The sequence below is a fragment of the Mesoplodon densirostris genome, chromosome 11, assembly GCF_025265405.1.
Source record: "Mesoplodon densirostris isolate mMesDen1 chromosome 11, mMesDen1 primary haplotype, whole genome shotgun sequence".
NCBI lineage: Eukaryota > Metazoa > Chordata > Mammalia > Artiodactyla > Ziphiidae > Mesoplodon > Mesoplodon densirostris.
The window spans coordinates 75,113,929-75,136,543 of record NC_082671.1 but is presented as its reverse complement, the minus strand read 5'-3'; the positions used below and the strand labels follow the sequence as shown (position 1 = coordinate 75,136,543).

At 40.4% G+C, this 22,615-nt stretch overlaps 1 protein-coding gene across 2 annotated transcripts in view; it reads left to right on the top strand.

Annotated features, from left to right (window-relative positions):
* The first annotated feature begins 3,327 nt into the window (after positions 1–3,327).
* Positions 3,328–22,615, top strand: part of PWP1 (PWP1 homolog, endonuclein) — a 23,319-nt gene continuing 4,031 nt past the window's right edge. For both annotated transcript variants that reach the window (XR_009533790.1, XM_060112758.1), the window contains exons 1-13: positions 3,328–3,547; positions 5,850–5,908; positions 6,045–6,229; positions 7,550–7,635; positions 7,736–7,832; positions 10,528–10,638; positions 11,497–11,627; positions 12,263–12,324; positions 18,088–18,184; positions 18,853–18,914; positions 20,145–20,256; positions 21,980–22,070; positions 22,163–22,284. Coding sequence is in view for 1 of the 2 variants with exons in the window: in XM_060112758.1 (XP_059968741.1) it covers positions 3,476–3,547; positions 5,850–5,908; positions 6,045–6,229; positions 7,550–7,635; positions 7,736–7,832; positions 10,528–10,638; positions 11,497–11,627; positions 12,263–12,324; positions 18,088–18,184; positions 18,853–18,914; positions 20,145–20,256; positions 21,980–22,070; positions 22,163–22,284 (1,287 nt within the window). In the remaining variant the exon portion in view is untranslated. The remainder of the gene's footprint in view (positions 3,548–5,849; positions 5,909–6,044; positions 6,230–7,549; positions 7,636–7,735; positions 7,833–10,527; positions 10,639–11,496; positions 11,628–12,262; positions 12,325–18,087; positions 18,185–18,852; positions 18,915–20,144; positions 20,257–21,979; positions 22,071–22,162; positions 22,285–22,615) is intronic.

The window sequence follows — 22,615 nt, the reverse complement described above, 5'->3', positions numbered from 1 at the left end:
TCATTTATTCAACAAATATTTACAGTATTTACTGTGCCAGGCACCATGCTAGGTGTTGGCTCTGCTGTACTAACAAAACCCTCAGGGTTCCTATTTTCATGAAAATGGAAAAAAAGTTCAGTTCTAGAAAAATAAATTTGATGGTGTCACTGTAAAATCTGTTTGTGGTAGAAGTCTCTAGCACTTAGTAACTGGTAGCTATTATTATTCCTTCCACTCCTTATCAGCTAATATTGCAGGGTTAGCTATAGGAGGGGCAAGAAATAGAGCCTAGTGTAATGGGGGGGGTACCACACACTTCACTCCCTTCCCTGGCTCAGGACCAATCTGAAATCATGTTTAGGAGCCTAATTATACCCAGCACTGAGCTAGAGGGTGTAGTGAGAGCCTTGTGTGGGCCTGGGTCCAATCCTCTGGGGCCTTTAGCTATAAGAATTGCCACCAAGTACATTTTTTCTGACCTCTGGCAAAGAGACTTTTCTGAGTCAGTGTGCCTAAGAATCAGGCTTAGAAATGGAACTACTTAAGCTTAATCTCTTTCTATTCTTGTAATAAGGAAGTAATGATGCCAACTGCAGTTGGATTTCCAATCCTAAAGGGAATTCACAGCTTGGGTTGAAGTGGCAGAATGTCAGATCTAAGCCCAGTAAAAGAGTGTAAGTTTAGTAGCCCAAAGTAGCCAGAGCCCTGCTGCACCTTCTATTATTTAATTTATTCATCCATTTTAACAAATATTTATCAAGTACCCACTCTGCACCAGGCACCATCATGCAGCAGCAGCTGGCTCTGAAGAAGGCAGCCCCCAGAGAAAACAGATCTAGAGGCGGATACTCAAATATGATCCCACTCCCGCGTACCAGGTGTGCACACCTGACTAGGCCCAGCCAGGTGTTAATAAATCAGCTTTTTATATATATCAGCTCATGTGCTCTGTTCTAAATATAGCCCAGGTTCTTGCCTGTTCCAGGTATTACTGCTGCATTTTAAAATAACCTCAAAATAAAACAAAACGATCTCAAAACTTAGTGGTTTGGTACTTAATGCCACTGACTTATGCACTTAAAAATGATGAAAATGGTAAATCTAAGCATTAGATTATACTATGTATATTTTACCACAATAAAGAATTATGGAAGGATTAAAAAAAACTTAATGGTTTGAAACAACCATTTAACTATGCTCACAGATTTGGGGGGGTCAAAATTGGGGGCAGGGCACAGTGGGGAGGGTTCATCTCTGCTCCACTGTGTCTGGGCCTCAGGTGGAAAAACTCAAAGACTGGGGGTGAGGGATTTAGTGTCTGGGTGCTGGAATCATCTGAAGGCTCTTTCATTAACGTGTCTGGGTTGACTCAAAAACTAGGACTGTCTACTGGGGCACCCACATGTGGCCTCTCCACGTGGTTTGGCTTCCTCACAATATAGTGGCCTCAGGGTAGTCAAACTTTTTATATGGCAGCTCAGAGCACCAAACATGAGTGTTTTTTTGGGGGGGAAGGCAAAACCTGCATCCCACTTATTACCTAACCTTGGAATGTCTGTCACATTTTATATTGGTCAAAACAGTCATAAGCCTATCCAAACTCGAGGTTGGGGGGTGGATAGAATTACACTCCATGTTTTGATGGGAGAGCATCAAGGTCACATTGTGGAAGAACATGTCTGAAGGAAAGATATTGTTGCAGCCACTTCTGAAAAATAGAACCTGTCATACCACCTTTCAAAATGGGCTGAAAGCAAAGAAGCTACAGAGGAATCAGTTTAGATGAACAGAGCCCTGGAAGAGCTGAACACAGTCCGCCAACCCTAAGGATTAGCAGTTCACACATGAGAGGATCCCTTCTCAGGCTGGGCAAGTGCCAAGGGCATCTGTCTGAGGTACAGAGTTGCCGGTGTCTAGTTGTAGTTCTGTCAGTCCCTAACTGTGTGTCATCTCACAGTAGTAAGGCTTTTCATCACTGAACTTCCTCACCTTTAAAATGGAGGTAATGCTTGATCATGTTTCACCAGCATTGTTGCAAGAACCAGCAAAATATTGTATGTAAGAAAAATGTGTTGCGAAAGTACCCACAAATTGACCCCCCAGGTGGGCAGCCCACTTTGACAATGCATCTGGGGCAAACCACACGCTGTGGGTTCACCTTTGCCACCACTCTCTCTCCATAGCAGCCACCCTCCTGTTTTTGCTTGCCTGTCTCAGAGGTAGGAGAGAGAGATGGAAGCTCAGAGAGGGCAAATGACCTGGACAGGGTCACACAGCCAAGAAAAAGATGAAAACCTAGACCTTTATGCAATGCTAAGACTTTCCATTCTAAAGTCTCCAGCCACTGACATTTTCTAGTAGGTGACTCTGACCTTAGCTGAGAAGCCTGACAGATTATAGCCAGCATGTAGAGTCACACTGCCTGGGTTCATATCCTAGCTACTTACTAGCTGTGTGACCTTGGGAAAGATAATGGTTCCCCATATGTAAAATGGGAGCAAGACCTCCCACACAGGGTTAAGAAGTAACCAAGTTAATATAAGGCACTTAAAACGCCATCAAGCACTTTGTGTTTGCTACTGCTAGCTACAACCACTACTGTATACTTAGTATATAAGTAACATCCAAGAATGTAATGAAATATAAAGGGCGGAAGTATCTCCTTGAAATGATAAATTCATTTTGGGGGAATTCCCTGGTGGACCTAGAGTTAGGACTCAGCGCTTTCACTGCCAGAGCGGGTTCGATCCCCGGTTGGGGAACTAAGATCCCGCAAACCGCACGGCTCGGGCAGAAAAGAAAAAAAAAGATATATTCATTTTGGAGAAAGCTTTAAAAATAAACCTAGGGCCTCCCTGGTGGCGCAAGTGGTTGAGAGTCCGCCTGCCGATGCAGGGGATACGGGTTCGTGCCCCGGTCTGGGAGGATCCCATATGCCGCGGAGCGGCTGGGCCCGTGAGCCATGGCCGCTGGGCCTGCGCGTCCGGAGCCTGTGCTCCGCAACGGGAGAGGCCACAGCAGTGAGAGGCCCGCATACCGCAAAAAAAAAATAAAAATAAAAATAAACCTAAAACCTCTACCATTTGTCAGCTTTTAGTCAATGGAGGCAAAATAAAGGTCGGTGGAAATTTCCCTCTGATCCCTACAGTTCTATTTTCACTTATTTAGTCATTGCTTCCACGAAGCCTTCAGACACCGTCACAGGTGTCCTGTATAGCCCATTCACATCATCCCACACAGCACAGTCCAACCCACGTGGGTTCCTCGCCCAGCTGCTTCAGCTTCCAGCCCTTTCTCCACCCCTTTCCCGTTTAGGCGCCTTCGAATGACGTCAGAAGCGGGCGCCGACGCCACAGGAACCAGCGCCCCGAGCCTGTGCTCTACCGAGGCGCCTCCCGGAGCCCGTCGGGGGGCGTGTAGACCCGAGCGCGGCGGGGCTTCGAGACCCGCTGGGGCCAAATCTTTAGCTTGAGGCGTCGCTGCGCCGAGGACGATGAACCGCAGCCGCCAGGTGACGTGCGTGGCCTGGGTCCGCTGCGGCGTGGCCAAAGAGACGCCAGACAAGGTGAGGCCTGGTCGCTCCGAGGTAGGGGGAGCGGCCTCTTTGCAGCACCCTGAGTCAGCCCCACCTGGGGATCTGGACCCGGAACGCGCGGCCCTGGCGCGGCTGGTGGGACTGACGGGGTGAGGCCGGCTGTGGCCTGTTTGTCGTGATTAGGGTTGCGGCTCCGGGGGTCTGGGACTCCTGGGCCTGGGATCGGGGGCCCCGCCTCCTCACGGTCCCTTCCCCCAAGCCCAGCCCCACCCCCAGTGCGCAAACACTTGGACCTCACGGGCTGGAAGGGGGCGGGGTGTTGCTCGGAAGGGGAGCTCCCCCAGAGCCTTCCTGACGACACCACGTCGTCTCCCACCACCCCAGTGCGTTTCCAGACATAATGCGAAGAGGGGGCACATATGTGAAACTCCACTTTCCACCCCTCCGCTCGGCGTTTAGAGGAATAAACTGGATGAAAGCTGTGGTGTAGAAAAGCTGGTATGGAGACCACGGTGTCGTGAGGCTGGGAGTTGAATTAGGAATTTCTCGCAGTAGTCCAAGTGAGATGTTGATGTGGCAGTGGGGATGCGAGGTAAACGCGACACGTCATGACGGGAAAGCCTACAGGAATGAGAGACTGAGTCTGTAGCAGAGGAGAAGATTACTTAAGTTATTCAGCAGGTACTTACGAAGCGCTTTCTCTGTACTAGGCATTGTTCAGGGTCCTGGGATAGGCATGAACAAAACAGGAAAAGTCCCTGCCTTTATGGAGTTGATACGTGCATATATAATACTATGTCAGTGGGAATAAATGCTATGAAAGAAATAGGGACGGGGGAGTGTTTGTTTCAATGTTATTGAGCCAATTTCAACAGGGCACAGACTTTTGTTCACCAGTTTCTCCAGTGTTTGGCTCACAGTAGGCATTCAGTGCGGTATATGTAGAATAGGGACGGGAAACCACCTCATATTAAAAATTATTGAAGGAGGTAAGAGTTGTTGTTTAGAAGGAACATACAGCCTTTCAAATACTTGAAGACAGTGATTTCCAAACATGTCTACACATTGGAACCGCTTGTGGAACTTAAAAAAAATACCAGCTCCCAAGTGTTGTGATTTACTTAGCCTGGAGTAGGGCCTGAAATTGTGAAAAGGTTCCCCATGTGGTTCTAGTGTGCAGACAAATTGGGAACCATTGCTTGAAGAGTTTATGGGAAGAAGAGATGGAATTTATTCTACAAAGTCCCAGGAAGGAAAACGCAAATCAATAAGAGAAATTAGAAAAATAAGTATCTTTTGATTAAACTTAAGAACCTTTAGTTTCTGGAGCTAACAGAATGTCATCACCCAAGAGGATTTCCATATTATTAAAGGCCTTTTAGTACAAACTGCATGATTGTTTGATTCATCACCTATCATCAGGTATCCCTACCATGGGCAGAACACACAGTGACAAGGAGCTTACAGTTTAGCAGTGATACGGGCGTTTTTAAAAGGTACTGAAGCGGGGCTTCCCTGGTGGCACAGTGGTTGAGAGTCCACCTGCCGATGCAGGGGACACAGGTTCGTGCCCCGGTCCGGAAAGGTCCCACATGCCGAGGAGCGGCTGGGCCCGTGAGCCATGGCCGCTGAGCCTGCGCATCCGGAGCCTGTGCTCCACAACGGAAGAGGACACAACAGTGAGAGGCCCGCGTACCGCAAAAAAAAAAAAAAAAAAAAAAAAAAAAAAGGTACTGAAGCATTGATTAGGTGAGGGAATGCCAGTTTTTAAGTAAAGAGAATGACTTCAGTTTTGAACAGGATGTCCAAGTGGAGAGTCTTATAGGCAATTGGAAAAATGGAACTGCAGTATACAGGGCTAGAGAAGGGAAAGTTTGGAGTAATCTGTTCAGAGTTGGTGGTTTTAGTCTTGAGAATGAATGAGCTGTGCAAGGAAGTGACAGCGTAATGCGTGAATACTTGGCAGGGGTACCAGGGGAGAGAGCAGAGGACCAAGGCACGGGTGGTTTGTTTAGGAATCTCCACAGGAAGAATGGGGAGAAGCGGCCAAGGAGTTGGGGTAAGTGGAAGAAAATGAGAGGGGGTTTCGTAGAAGCCAGTTTATACAAGTCTGTCTTTTTTGAAAAAGACTGGAGAGGTAGACCGAGCATGATTTTTTTTTAACAGTTTTAGGTGAGAAGGATCTTAATTTGTGGGGACCTGTGAAAATTCCATTTGACTTTTGATGTCTTTTGAAGCTATGTTTTATATTAGTTTGTAAACTTGTTTTTAATTCAAAGGCTTATAATGATTTCCTTAAATATATCATAATGAAATGTTTGGTCTTTTATAGGTAGAGCTTAGTAAAGAAGAAGTGAAACGTCTCATTGCTGAAGCAAAGGAAAAATTACAGTAAGTTTTGGGATGTTGACGCCTGTAGTAAAGTCCAGATGAAATGTAAATCTTAAACGATGACGACAAGGCGGTCTTGTTATTGAACGGTGCCTTTTGGGTGATCTTTTTACTTTTTATTTTTTCATTGGCATAGAGAAGAAGGTGGCAGTGATGAAGAGGAGACAGGTGATCCTTCAGAAGATGGCATGCAGAGTGCCCGTACCCAGGCCCGACCTCAGGAGCTCCTGGAGGATGGCGACCCAGAGGATGACAGGACGCTGGATGATGATGAGCTGGCCGAGTACGCCTTAGACAAATATGATGAGGAAGGTGACCCAGGTTAGAATTCACCCACTTCTACTGGTTTTTAATCACAAACTCAGTGCGTTAGATCATGCTTCTAGTGTTCCATCAAAGCTTTACTCTGAGAATCTGTTGGCCTTTTTGTCAGTCAAATAATCGGGCTCAAGGAAGACAGCATGTTTCCTAAACTGATTTAAAAAATCAGTTCAACCCTCTAAGATCTAAAAAACAAAAAAATGTTAGTATGGTATGTTTTATTGCAAGTAGTGGTTATGATAATCTGTAATTCATTTTTCTTTACCTGCAATGAGAGAGGAATTATTACCTCCATTTTACAGAAGAGAAAACAGGCTTACAGAGATGAAATAACTTTGCCAGTATCATGCAGCTGGTGATTAATGGAGCTGAGGTTTGAACATTCTCTGGCTCTAAAGCCTTCATGCTTTTCAGTGTACTTCACTAGATGCAGAGGATAGTTTTTGCCATTGGACTCTGGGTTGTGGGCCCCTCTGGGTTGGCTTCCATCCTACCAGGACAGAGTGCCATGGGAATACAGAGAAAGAAGAGCTAACCAGCCTGGAGAAAAGCCAGTCAGACACTGCTCCCTGATACTCTCTATACCTTGCAGAGTATTGACTCTTTCTCACCCAGTAGAAATTCCCGTCTCTGTTGCCTGTCAGATGTTTTAAGACGTATTAGCCCTGCCTCCTTAAAGTAGCTTCTCCTGAAAATTAAGAGTATCTTCCTTCTCCTGAGTTTCATGTTATTCGGGGCCTACTCTATGTCACCTTTGCAGACGTGCCATAAAAGAATGCCATTTTGGGGTAAGTTTTGTGAAAAGGGCGTGTAGTATCCTCTCTTTCAGATTCATTAGGCAAGTTAGCATATCAGTGGTTATGAGACATCTTGCAATAAAGAAACCTATTTAACTTTATGAGACTCATCATTGTTCAATTTTATTTGACCAAGCAACCCTTAATTTATTGTGTTGATACCAGTGTTTTAGGGACCTATTTATTTCCAGGTCTGCGAAGCCACCTCTCTGTAGCACTTTTGAATAATGATTACAAGGAGCAAACTAGAGGATCTGAGCAGAGTTCTAACATTGGTTTGATTTGATTCTTTTAATGGAAGACTGTGTATTCCAAGACTATCAGATGTGCATTCCAGGGCCAAATATAAATGGCTTTTAAACTCCTATTTATTATTATCCACTATTTCCTTTCCCAATTGTGGATGATCCAGTGTTCGTTACGAAATAGATGGTTGGATCTAAGTCTAAAGATGGGATGCCTTAGGAAAAATGCTTTTGTCAAAATGACTGTTTTATTCATTTTGTTTTATGAATTCTTACAGATACTGAAACTCTTGGTGAATCTCTTTTGGGTCTTACAGTCTATGGGAGTAATGATCAAGATCCTTATGTTACTCTGAAAGATACGGTAAATATCTTTATGGCTTTTCTAATTATGCTCCTTAAGTGTTTGAAAAACCTTCCCAAATATCTGATTCTAGTCAATGACTTTTTCTCTCTCCACTTAGGAGCAGTACGAACGTGAAGATTTCTTGATTAAGCCCAATGACAATCTCATAGTTTGTGGCCGAGCTGAACAGGACCAGTGCAATTTAGAGGTACATGGTAAGTGGGATACATCCCTTACTAAAAAGTTTTCTACTTAAGTGATACTAAAATAACCATCATAGTAACTATTATGGATTTCTAAGCACCAGATCCTTCTGTATTTCATTTAAGTTGGTTACCTAGTTAAATCAGACTTCCTGGTTATTGTGCCTGGGCATGTGTAGTCCAATGTGTTAGTTTGGTACTTGACTTTACTTATGGAAATAGGTCACCTGGAAGGTTCTAACTGGGTTTTTTAAATCTTTTGTTTAAACATTTTTGCCAGTTTTTAACTTCTTCCCCTCAATGGAGAAAACCTGGAAGTAAAACTATTTTAAAATGCAAGAAAAAATTATAATCTCATTACCCTGAGGTAACTTTTTACCCTGTCTCTTTACTCCAGTTTGCTTTCTGGCTGTTTTTTCTTTATGTGGCAAAGACTACACTCAATATAATTTATCCTGCTTTTTTTTCAGAGTCATTTCAAATAGATCCCTTTTTGCAAAACATTTTCTTCTTTTCATAAAACTTCAGCATAGAGGCCCACATTTTTCTTCAGAGACCAAAACATTTTGGTCACCTTTCTGAGTGCAGAGAACGTTTGCACTAAAGCCAGAGGTGAATACAGTTGAACCTTGAACAACACGGGGTTGAACTGCATAGATCCACTTATATGCAGACTTTTGTTAATAGTAAATACTACAGTACTACACGATGTGAGTTTGGTTGGGATACAGAGGGTGGACTATAAGTTATACAGAGATTTTCTACTGTGCAAAGGGTTAGCTTCCCTAACTTCTGCATTGTTCAAGGGTCAGCTGTACTTTGAATCTGAAGTAGGCAATGATTTGAATTTTTCTTTTTTATTCGAATTCTTAAATCAGATATTTCTTAATGTTGATAGTTATTAATTCAACAAACATTAATGACTATTTTCTTAAAATAGACCTTTAAGATGTTTGGAATATTCTGCCTCCATATTTTCCCTTTTTCTTTTTTTTGCCCCTTCCTGTGTGCACACATCTTCGGACAGGTCCATTCGTGCCCAGATACTCTCCTTCGCCAACACTCTTCTGTTCATCTGTCTTAAAATTTTGAAGCTTTAAAGAGATTAATAGGCTAATGCCTTTTCTTTTTTTTTTTTTTTCTTTTTGCGGTATGTGGGCCTCTCACTGTTGTGGCCTCTCCCGTTGCGGAGCACAGGCCCGGACGCGCAGGCTCAGCGGCCATGGCTCACGGGCCCAGCCGCTCCGCGGCATATGGGATCCTCCCAGACCGGGGCACGAACCCGTATCCCCTGCATCGGCAGGCGGACTCTCAACCACTGCGCCACCAGGGAGGCCCTAATGCCTTTTCTTATAGGAAACACAGTTATACAGTTTGAAAATTAAAACCCTTGGGTTTAATGTTTTACTCCATTTTTTAGCTTGGATTTCTTCACGGTCTTTAAGACTGCCCTCAGGAAGCCTATCAATCAGGCCATTTTTATTCCATGGCCCATTGTGATCTATTTATAAAGTCAAAAAGACTTTAAATAGCAAATACGTCAATGTGAAGTTATTCTCCTAATTATCTTTGAACTATTTACATATTTCAAATGTAAATCATGATGATGGAATTTTTAAAAGACCAATTCTAATTTCAAAAAATTGCAACTATTACGGTTTGTCATCGTTGATTTTTATGCATTCTTATTTGAGAATTTACTGTAGTCATTCCTTTGAATCTCGTGAGCATTAGACAGGAGCTGAGAAGTTGAAGTAAAGCAGTTGTATTCCTACGTTGTTCTAGGTTAGGTCATTAACGATATATTTTATTTGGATTTGGTGTGAATCTCCAGATTACCTAGTGTATCTCTGTTCAAGAATAATTTCAAAATTGCACTCTAAATCAAATCTGAATAATAATCTGACATGGTTAAAAGAAGATTATTTTAAGGCATCATCATCATTTTTATTTAAAATGTAAGCTGAGTACATTGACCATAGTTGAGGTTCTTGCAGGCCCACAACCTAATCATTTTGAACACATTCTTATCATAAAGTGATGTGATAGAGCATTACATGGAATCTGCTGATCCCAAGATCTGTCCCAGATGCAGTGGTCTGAAGAATTTTTTTAAAATCCTTAGCTTATCTTAACATTGCTTCTTTCTAGTAAACATATTGGGGGAAATTTCTGACTACTTGGGCTCTATTTTTATCAGTGTTCATTATATAATTTTTAAAAGACTTCTTATTGATTTTAACAATAAATATTAAAGAAGCAATTTTTGACAGGCATTTAGACTTCTAAATATGAGTTATTTCTCTCCAGTGCTGATTTGTTCTTCTTTACTTATGGCCAGATAGACCTTTAAAAGATAAAGTAATAATGAAGTACTTCTTATGGAGACCTCTTTTGTTTTCTGTAATTGGTGAACCAGAAGGTAGGACCATTTTAGCCGGGGAACATGCAGATGGAGTATTCAGGCAGATGTCAATTCTCTGTCAGTGTTCCTGTTCCCCTTTGGGGCACACCAGGTGCTGGGAATATATTTGACATGAAAAATTTCTGCCTAGCAGTAAATACTTTGGAATGTCTTTAATGTCATAAAATATGTCTCACTTTAATCAAGTGTCTCCCATAGGTTTAAAAGGGAGAATCTTTTCTTTTGAGTGGGATCTGATTTCTTATTCTGATGTAATAAATTCTCTTTTCCCAATCTTCTCAGTTTATAATCGAGAAGAAGATTCTTTTTATGTCCACCATGATATCCTCTTGTCTGCATACCCTTTGAGTGTGGAATGGCTGAATTTCGATCCTAGCCCGGATGATTCAACTGGTAATTAGAAAACTTGAGATTGCTCAGTGGTTCTACTCCTATGTGTTTTTCCTAGCCACATAAGTTACCTATTCTGTATGAATGTTTTCATAATTATTGATGGTTTATGAAGTTAGTGTTATTTTATGAAGTTATATAGTTCTCCAAACACAATCACTTAATTGTTTTGGGTCTGTGTGTCTCCAGACTTTGGACAGGCTAAGGAGTTTGCTGCTTCCCTGTAGGCAGAAGGACAGGGCCTGGAAGCTTTGGGTCTGCAGAACTGTGTGAAGGTCTCCTAAAACCCAAACCTATAAACTGGCATGGTGTGTCTGATGGTACCAGCTAGAGTTTAGTGCATGACCCTTTTCAGAAATCATCAAGGTAAACCAAAATGAAGAAAGAATTGGGCTCTCGTGTTAGTCCCTTTGGCCACAGCTGCACAGTACTAGTTGCCCCTGCATACTTCTTAACAAGGATCAAAACTGTTAATACTCAGACCTTACATCTGGTTTGCAAAGCTTGTTCACATTCATGATCTAATCAAATCCTCATCCTCACAACAGTCTACGAAGGTAGGAAGGGTTTTCTCATGACATAAGTGAGGACCCTGGGACGGGGAGGCCCTTGTTATTCAAATTGTGGTCTGAGGACCGGCAGCACAGCATTGCCATCACCGGGGAGCCAGTTAGAAATGCAGTTTTGGGGCCCCACCCAAGACCTGAAACTGAATCTGCATTTTAACAACATTCAGGTGGTGTACACACATACGAAAGTTTGAGAGAAACTGCTCTAAGCCATGACGCAGTTAATCTGAAGTGTAATGTATTTCATTAGGAGTTGTATTTTAAATCATAAGTATATCATCTCCTCCTGTAGGAAATTACATTGCTGTGGGAAACATGACCCCCGTTATTGAAGTGTGGGACCTTGATATAGTGGACTCTTTGGAGCCAGTCTTTACACTTGGAAGTAAGCTATCAAAAAAGAAGAAAAAGAAAGGAAAGAAGGTAAACAAGCTAATAGATATTTAAACTCTGATGACAGAGAGGTTTTTGGGGCTGGGGACGGGGGATGGGAACATGCACTTTTTCAATTAGACACTTTTGGTGAAATAGGACAGGTAATTATGAAGTTACTCTAGTTTCTAGTTTTGCAAAGCCCATCCAAAGAAAAATTGACTTCTGATTATATAAAACCTCCACTGGCACGTTATTCATCCTTACACAAAACAAATTACTCTTAAGATTATGATCTTCCTTCATATAGAGTAGCTATTCACACTAAAATGCTATTTTTGAACTTTTAAAGTATTTCTATTTAGCCTTGAGTATGTTGAATTCTAAATATCCATGTATTCCTGTAGCTTTTAAAACTGTCAGGTTTTTGGTGGGGGAGAGATGGGTGGGGTGGGGATTGACTTGTAGAATTATAGCACCTAGATTAAGAACTACTATAGTTTCTTTCCTGTAAAGAACATTTATCACGTCTCTCAAGTAAGAGGAGGAAAAGGTGTTTCTTTCCCTAGATATTTGGGCAAGTTTACTTACAATCAAAATAAGGTTTAAAGAATCGTACAAATTAATATACCAATTTTATTTGGGGGTGTACTTTAATACCAAAAGTAATTAAACAACTATTACAGAATTCCTCAGCAGATGGGCATACCGATGCTGTCCTTGACCTTTCTTGGAATAAGCTGATCAGGTAAAAAATACCATTTGCAGGATTGTTAAAGACGGTAACCATCGTGATTTTACCTCTTGTCTACACTTATCTCTCTACATTGTGAGTTTCGCATCTTTGTGTCCACGTTTTATTTTCTTTTCCTGCAGTACAAGCTGCTGGAAGGCAGGAGCTCTGCTGTCTGTATCCTTGCACCTCCCAGCATCACCTGCCAGCTCTTCATTTAGTAGATGCTCATTACATATTTGGGGGCCAAGTGCCCTCCTCTCTAATACCACTGGGAAGAAACAGTATGTACTGCAGTTTCAGTGGTGCAGTAGAATTGTTTCTTCAGGGAAGACGTTTTTCTCACTTCATTTAGTTTTCACATCTCATCCACGTGTTCTTTATATATATTTTTTCAACTGTGGTAAAATATATGTAACATTACCATTTTAACCACTTTTAGGTATACAGTTCATTGGACATTTTTGCACATTGTTGTGCAAAACGATTACCACCATTCAACTCCAGAACCTTTTCATCTTCCAGAACTGAAACTATATGCCCATTAAACAATAACTCCCCATTTCCTGCTCCCCCCAGGCCCTAGTAACTACCGTTCTACTTTCTGTCTCTATGAGTTGACTCCTCCAGGTACTTTTTTTTTTTTTAACATCTTTATTAGAGTATAATTGCTTTACAATGGTGTGTTAGTTTCTGCTTTATAACAAAGTGAATCAGCTATACATATACATATATCCCCATATCTCCTCCTTCTTGCGTCTCCCTCTTATAAGTGGAATCATACAGTATTTGTCCTCTTGTGACTGGCTTACTTCACTTAGCAAAAGTTGTAGCATTTTCTTTCTTTTTAAGGCTGAATAATATTCCATTGTACGTATATGCCATATTTTGTTTATCCATCTGTTGATGGACACCTGGGTTGCTTCCACGTCTTGGCTTTTGTGAATAATGCTGCTGTTATTGACACAGATATAAATAACATGGGTTTGCGTGTATCTGTTAGAGTCCCTGCTTTCAGTTCTTTTGAATATATAGCCAAAAGTGGAATTGCTGGATCTAATGGTAGTTCTATGTTTACCTTTTTGAGGAACCACCATACTGTTTTCTACAGCAATTGCACCATTTACCTCCCCTCCAGCAGTGCACAAGGGTTCCAGTTTTTCCACATCCTCTCCATCACTTGATACCTTCTGTTTTTGTTATTGTTGTTTTCATAATAGCCATCCAAACAGGTGTGATGTGGTATCTCATTGCAGTTTTTTTTAATATAAATTTTTTAATTTATTTTATTTATTATTATCATTTATTTATTTATTAGTTTTGGCTGTGTTGGGTCTTCGTTGCTGTGCGCGGGCTTTCTCTAGTTGCCACGAGCAGGGGCTGCTCTTCGTTGCGGTGCGCGGGCTTCTCACTGCGGTGGCTTCTCTTGTTGCAGAGCACAGGCTCTAGGGTGTGCGGGCTTCAGTAGATGTGGCGCGTGGGCTCAGTAGTTGTGGCTCGTGGGCTCTAGAGCGCAGGCTCAGTAGTTGTGGCGCACGGGCTTAGTTGCTCCGCAGCATGTGGGATCTTCCCAGACCAGGGCTTGAACCCGTGTCCCCTGCATTGGCAGGAGGATTCTTAACCACTGCGCCACCAGGGACGCCCTCATTGCAGTTTTGATTTGCATTTCCCTAATGATTAGTGCTGTTGATCATCTTTTCAAGTACTTATTGGCCATTTTTATATATTTGGAGAAATGTCTATCCAAGTCTTTTTGTCCATTTTTCAATTGGGTTGTTTGGTTTTTTGTTGTCTAGTTGTGTGAGTTCTTTATTCTGAATGTTAATCTCTTATGAGATTTATGATGTGCCAATATTTTCCTCCATTCGATTGGTTGCCTTTAACTCTATTGAAGTGTTCTTTGATGCACAGAAGTTTTTCATTTTGATGTAGTACAGTTCATTTTTACTTTTGTTGCCTGTGCTTTTAGTATTATAGCCAAGAAATCATTGCCAAATCCATTGTCATGAAGATTTTCCCCTAAAAGTTTTATAGTTTTAGCTCTTAAGTTTAAGTCTTTGATCCATTTTGAGTTAATTTTTCTATACTGTGTAAGGTAAGGGTTCACCTTAATTCTTTTGCATGTCATCCACATATTTTTCATACTTATCCTTAAACAACAATTACTTCAAAGGGGCCATTTTCCTAATAGTGTAGTTGGTTTGAGGGGCTGCTAAGGCAAGGGAGGTAAGCATTAGGTTGAGTACAGCTTACTTAAGGGGGGTAAGAACAAACTGGATTACCCAGGGCACTTTTTTTTAAAGCATTTCTATTACACTGGACACTTTATAATTGTGAACATTCTAAGGAAGATCCCAGAGTGCTGGCTTACTGAGGGATATCCTATCTTGTTTGTATTCAGACCTTTTCAGAGTTACAACTATTTGGGGAAATGGACCTGAGAAAGTTGTTAAGGTTAGTATTTCCCAAACATAGCTGCAAATCAGAAACTTCTGGGTAACCCTTTAAAGTACAAGTTCCTAGTCTCTAATCCCCCAAGATTGAGTCAGTCGTTCTGGAGCAGGGGCCCAAGAATCTGCTGGTGTTTTTGTTTTTATTTTCAAAGCTTCCCCAGATGAATCTCTTGCTGCTGGGCTACAGGCAGTTGTTCGGGTTTTGCTTGAATTGGCCCTGACCCTGACGAATGGGCAGATAAATAAGAGATCTAATAATGAGTGTACCATGCTTTTAGAAACCCAGTTTTATTTATAAATTCTTATATAGCAACTCTTACTTTGAGCAACTGAAAGTTCTTTCTAATGGAACAACTCCCCTCAGTATTCCAACTGACTCGTCAATTCCTTTCCCCACCCACAGTTGGTTCCATTTAGATCCTTATCAGCACCTGTACTCCCTTCCTTCCCCATCTGCACTCACATCTCTAACTTCAGTGCCACACATTTCTTTGCTCCTTCACTCTCCTTTCCCAATCTTACTTTAGATCTTGGTTCTCCTTTCCCCTTTCTTTACTGAAAAGGTGCAGTATGCTTTAAAATATGTCCCATACTCTGGTGCACAGAGTTCAGGATTATGGTGAGGAATAACATGTTGCCCTTGTTACTGGTGGGGCCCTTGGTTTCTAGTAAAATCCTCCCAGGAAAAAAAAAATGCATGTTCTCTGCTAATTCATACTCTTGTTGGAGTGCTCTTCTTGCGGTTGTAGTGTTCAGAAGTTTTGTTTTTGTTTTTTTAGTCTCACAATAAGAACTTTAATGTGGGAGGAATCTCAGATATTTTTGGAATGACTGGGATGAAAAATGTACTGTGGAATTTTAACTTTTTGCTGTTGGCAGACATAGAATATAAATAAACTAGATACTGGGGATTTAAATTAATATTTAATTTATAAAATGCTAAGGACTTAAAACATTGTGACCTGTATGTGGGACTTAATGGTAGAAAAAGGCTAGCATGACCTGAATATACATGATCCTCCTAGGAGACCTTGCATGTATCACTGAAATGTGAGTTACAAAACTGAAAGTAGTTTGTATAATGGAAGTAATTTATTGAGGAAATAATGTCTGAAAATGAGTCCATCAGCATTTTATTTCAACAGTATATTGGTTTTCTGAACAAAAACATTACTGTCACTAATGGCCTAATTTTGTGTTGAGCCATGTTAAAGTTCGATGTTGAAGAATGAGCTTTCAATGTCAGGAGTATCTGTATTTTTAGGAGGCAGCTAACATTTATCAAGGGCCTGCTATGTCCCAGTTACTCAGCCAGGTTCTTGCATAGCAGCTCTTTGAGGTTGGTTGTTTCATTCTCATTGGCAGGCGAGTGGCAGCACCAAGACTCCATTTCAGGTTTTCTGGGCCCTAAAGCCTGTGTTCCGCTGTAGAACTACATTATTAGCGCTTGATCCCTAAGAGGTAGACATACCGGGTTTCTTCTGTTAATAGCATTTAATGCTCTTTTTTAAGGAAGAAAAAAAAAACAGTTGAGATGTAATTCATACTATATGACCTAGCAAGTACACGTCATAAAATCCACTCTTTTAAAGTATATAATTCAGTAGTTTTCAGTATATTCACAAAGTTATGCAGCCATCACCACTGTCTAATTCCATAACATTTTCATCAGTCCAAAAACCATGCCATACTCATTAGCAGTCACTCTCGTTCTCCTGTCCCTCCAGCCCCTGGTAGCTACTCATGCTTTCTGTCTCTGTGGATTTGCCTATTCTGGACATTTCCTGGAAATGGAATCATATACGTGGCCATATATATCTGGCTTCTGTCACTTAGCATAATGTTTTCAAGGTCCATCCATGCTGCAGCGTATATCAGTACATCATTTTCTATTGCTGAATAATATTCTCTTGTATGGATATACCACATTTTGTGTATCCATTCACCAGTTAATGGACATTTAGTTTGTTTTTGCCTATTATGAATAATGCTGCTGTGAACATTCATGAACAAGTTTTTGCATGGGCATACGTTTTCATTTTATTGGATACATACCTAAGAGTTTAATTGCTAGGTCATATGGTAGTGTATCTACCATTTACATTCCCGCCAGCAGTGTAGGGGGGTTCCAGTTTCTCTACATCTTGCTAGCCCTTGTCTGTCTTTTTCATTATAGCCATCCTGTGAGTATGAAGTGGTATCCCGTTAATTCTGATTTTCATTTCCCTAATGACTAATGGTGTTGAGCATCTTTTCACATGCTCATTGGCCATTTGTATATCTTCTTTGGAGAAATGTCTGTTCAGATCCTTTGCCCATCTTCTGATTGGGTTTGTCTTTTTATTATTTGGTTGGGAGTTCTTTATATATTCTAGATACAAGCACTTTATCACATATATGATTTACAAATATTTTCTCCTGTTCTGTGGGTTGTTTTTTCACTTTCTTGGAAGTCTTATTTGCAACACAAAAGTTTTTCATGCTGATGATATCCAGTTTATTTCTTTTGTTTTTGCTTTTGGTGTCATATCTAAGAAACCATTGCCTAACCCATTGTCATGAAGATTTATACCTGGGGTTTTTTGGGTTTTTTTTTTTTTTTTTGAGTGATTTAGAGTTTTAGCTGTTATGTTTAGTAGACCTATGATCTATTTTGAATCACTTTTTGTGTATAGTGTGAGGGAGGGCTCTATCTTCTTTTTTTTTGCTGTAGAATATCCAGTTGACCCTGAGTCATTTGTTGAAGATACTGGTTTTTTCCCTATTGAACAAAGAACGAATACTCTTGGCACCCTTGTCAAAAACCAGTGAACATAACATAAATTTGAGGCTTTAATTCTGGACTCTTCTATTCTGTATGTCTGTCCTATGCCAGTACCACATTGTTACGATTACTGTTGTTTTTCAGTCAGTTTTGAAATCAGGAACTGTGAACTTTTCAACTTGCTCTCCTTTTTTCGAGATTATTTTGACTAGTCTGGGTCCTTTGCATTTCCATATCAATTTGAAAACCAGCATTCAGTTTTCTGCAAAAGGGTCAGCTGGGATTGTGGTTGAATCTATAAATCAATCTGTAGTTGGCAATATTTCTGTCTTAATGTTAAGCCTTCCAGTCCGTGAGCATGAAATGACCTTCCATTAATTTAGATACTCTTTAATTTCCTTCAACAATCTTTTCTTGTTTTCAGTATATTAAAAATCTTGCTTTTCTCTTGAATTTATTCCTAAGTATTTTATTCTTTTTGATGGTATTGTAAATGGAATTCTTACATGTAATCCTCTTGATTTTTAAAAGATTACCTGATTTGTTTCCTCCCGTTCTCAGAAATGTACTGGCCAGTGCATCAGCTGATAACACTGTTATTCTGTGGGATATGTCCTTGGGGAAACCAGCAGCCAGCCTTGCCGTACATACAGACAAGGTATGGTGATTTAATGGATAAAAGAGATTCTAAAAAATGTGAGACATATATTGACTACAAATAATCCCAAACATTTATATATGGCTTTTTGTGAATTACAAAGTGCTTTGACATGCTATCTCACTGGATCCTTCACAGAGCCCTTTGTGATAGTTACAATTACCCACCTGAGAGATGCAAAAATGGGTGCAGAAAGGTGAAGTGACTAGGAACATTAGTGCTTTGCAGCATTTTTACAGTCTCCTAAAAAGGGATGAAGGGGTATCAGTCACCAAATAGGGCTAAAGAACTTAACAGATGTTACTACAGAACCCAGGGATCTAATGTGCTAATGTACATTGTGAAACTTCCAGAATGTGTGGAGTTGCCTAGTAAGTTTGACAGCTCCCATTTTTTCTTCTGATTATACTTTAGCATTTGAGGGACATAGGTATACTGCCAAGCACACTTTGGGAAATGCTGCATTGTGTCTTTTAAGTGTCAGCCTTTATTTGGAAGTATGTTTTGTCCTTTTGATTATGCAGTACATTTACGTTTCTTTAAATAGTACTACATTTCAAAGGGAAAAACCTGTAAAAACACTGCCAAATTTGGTCTCACCAAGTATAAGGCAGTTTTACCAAACCAAAACAAACATTGATCTATTCATTTATGTTTCTTCCTTTTAGGTCCAGACTCTCCAGTTTCATCCATTTGAAGCACAGACTCTGATTTCTGGATCATATGATAAGTAAGAAAGCATTTCAGGAATTATTGCTGTCGTTTTTGTCCTCTTGAACTAATTCAGAAAGTATCACTTGATGCTCAGGTAGAATTTATTACTGAGGCTTTTATGTGTTTAAATTTGTGGGAGTACTCATTTGTCCTTTCAGCTTGACCCTTTCAATCTGCAAGGGAATATGGTTCTGTTATAATGTAGTTCCTAACTAGCAACTACTTTGATTTTTTTAGAGGGTGTATGAGTTAGACATTGCTGTGAAATAAGCCATCCCAAAATTCAGTGACTTAAAGCAGTGAACATTTATTTCTTATCCCCTGCAGGGTTGAGCTAATCGAGGCTAGATTCAGCTGGTAGCTCTGCTCATCTTGGCTTGTTTAGGTTGGGTCCGGAGACCTGGCTCTCCTCCTCGTGTTTCACATCTTCCTGGGACCAGTGGGCTGGCCCACACCTGTTGCCATAGCAAGGTCAGGAGTCCAAGCAGAGACACCAAGGCCTCTTAAGACCTGGGCTCAGACCTAATACACTTCTGCCTTACTCTTGGCCAAAATAGACATCACATGGAGTGGGAAATGAACTCTGCCTTTAGGGGAGGAACTGTCAAATCACTGACAGAGGGCTTGGATGTAGGGAGAGGTGAAGACTTGGGACCACTATGGTCAACCACAGGGGGGTCTCCAGTCATGTGTGTGCTTTTTACAGATTGGGTCTGAAGCTGTGAGAGGTAGCTAGTAGAAACAGAAACCAACTTGCGGTCTTTATTTTGATACCTTACCCTTTTGAAGAGTCCTATATTTACATTTTTTAGTTGGGATTCATGCAAAAATTGTAAAAGTCTGTTTTCGGTTCCAACAGAGTAGCCTACTTGTAAAGAGTAAATGTGGCTGAGATGTGAGTTATCTGGCTCTGAGCACTACTGGGGAAGGGGAAATTAGAAATTGTCCCGTTCTTTTGGAAATAGAGAGGATTCATTTTGGAACTAGAGGATTCAGTCTGGGGGAAGGTCAAGGCCACTGTGACATCCAGAGCTACCAGTGTCTTCAAGTGACAGGACCAGAGTCCACCAATTAGTAAAAATCAGCTCTTCTACTTTCAGAGGAGTTGATTTTTCTACTTAAAATAGGCTTTAAATAATTGGATCTTGATTTCATGGTGTTGTTTTATTACCACTTCATAAAAATAAACTAAAACATACAGGAAAATTGAACTCTTAAAACCCTAACTTTGCCTGAACACATCCAGGTCGGTGGCTTTGTATGACTGCCGAAGTCCAGAGGAAGGCCATCGAATGTGGCGATTCAGTGGGCAGATCGAGAGAGTGACTTGGAATCACTTTTCACCTTGTCATTTTTTGGTAAGAGTGTGCATATTACTGTTTGTTTATCAGGTTATTAATGACTATTTTTCTTTACTTCCATTGTAGAGAGAATCTCTGAAAAGCTTTTTCTGTATTAACAGTGTGAAGTATTTGGGTTTGAGTTTTCTTTAAAAAAAAAAGATTTTTAATGAGAGAACAATGGATTTGCCACAAAAAAAACAGTGAACATGGAAATGATTTTGCTAATTTCCAATCATTCCAAAGTGTCACATTTTATTAGTTGTAATTAGTTGATCATTTTAAAATTACTTTGAAATACTAAGCATGAGTAATATTTTTATGTTTTTTAATGGTTAAAGCAGTCCAAAAAATATTCCTTTATTTATATATTAGTACTTAAATGGAGCTCCAGTGATGCAAATGCTAGCCTATTTACTTAATATAGCACTTAATATACCACCATCTCCCAGATAGAAAGTTTACGATCATTTTGTAAATACCCTTAATATCTGTAGGATAACAGTTTTCCATGTAGGATCCAAAGATGCCACTGACATTTCAATCCATGGAAAAATAAAATCCCAGCTTTTATCCAGAAGGGAAGATTAATTAGAGAAATTGTGATACATCCATATATTGCCTAATTTTCCTAAAGCAAATACCTAGTGCTTTGTAAATGAGGAAAGGAATTCTTTAAAAAACAGCTTTCTTAAAATATGTGAACAATTTTACTAAGTTTCCTGCACTTGTGGGAACATTTAATCCCCTCTGTGCGGAGTTGCATGCAGTTCCCAGCTGAGCTCCCTTAAGCCAGATTTCATCTTACAGTTACCAGGCGTGAAGTCCCAGTTATATTTGAATGTTGTACTGTACTTTGGCTCTCAGCAGGCAGGCACACGTATTTCCTTAGGTTATTTGCTAACAAATGGTTATCAGTACTAAATTCACAAATATTTAGGGAAATGGAAAGTAATCAAAATGGTTTACCTCTTTCCCTCCAGTCTCAAAGGATGGGATCTCCCTCTTCTGTTTTTATACCCATCTGCAGCTCCACCTTCAAGACTGCATCAGTTGTCCTTTTTTCCCCTCTTTTTCCTGTCCTGGCTGTTGCCCTTGGCCTGTATATAGGCTCAAGTTTTTGTCTCCTGTCCTTGACTGGGTCTCTTAATTCCTTCAAAATTTTCTCTTCCTTTCTTCAACGTGGAACTGTAATCTGCCTTTCAGTCCTTATCTAATTAAATCTCTTTGCCAAAATATTGACAGCATTGTCACTCCTTTCTTTAGAACCCCTTTTTCCTTGGCTTCTTTAACATTGTTATTTCCTCCTCCCTCTTTGATTCTTACTTCTGTGAGCTCCTCCTCAGCCTGTACCGTAAGTGGCTGTGCTCTCCAGGTCTCTGTCCTCAACACAGTGCTCTTAATTATACACTCCCGGGGTGTACCTCCTCTGTTCTCAGTGGATGTAACTTCTGCCTCTGTGCTTCCATATCTCTGCAGTCTGTATCACTACCACAGCTTCATACTCATATCCAACTGCCTAATAGACATGTCAGCTAAACTAGTCCTTGTAAGAACCAACTTGACTTATCCACCCACAAGTAAATTCTTTATGTCCATGTTAATTTGTAATAAGCTCTTCAGGTAAGTCAGGTACATAGCTGATTTTCACAATGATTTATACTATTTACTAAATTTTTATACTATTTGCTAAATTTTATTGTCATGTAATATTACCTTGCCCATCTTTTACTCTTTCCAGGCCAGTACAGATGACGGCTTTGTATATAATTTGGATGCACGTTCAGATAAGCCAATTTTTACACTTAATGCACACAATGATGAAATTTCTGGTGAGCAAGAATACTGTTTCTTTCATCTCTGTTAACCTATGATGAAGTATATTTATTTCAAAGTGAGAGTCTCTGAACTAATCTTCCTCTAGGTCTTGATCTAAGTAGTCAAATCAAGGGCTGTCTTGTGACTGCATCAGCGGACAAGTATGTGAAGATCTGGGACATATTAGGAGATAGGCCAAGCCTAGTTCACTCTAGGGACATGAAAATGGTAAGAATATCCCTGGGCATCTTGGTTTTTTTCTGTTTCTGATCTGTCGTTTGTCTTTCTCTAGGAATCACTGCACTAAAGAATATGGATTTGTTGGGAGGTTAATTTGGGGCTTAGTCAAATTTGTGGAAGTTTTATAACTTAGGACAGTTTGGGGAGAAATCAATGACTAGCTGGTTCCTTTTCCAACTCACATGATTAACAGTTGCTGGGGAAAACAAGGATGATGAGGGGGTGGTTTTCAAGGACACAAGTGGAATGGCCACATTTTTTTTTTAAACTTTATTTTGTATTGGAGTACAGTTGATTAACAATGTTAGTTTCAGGTATA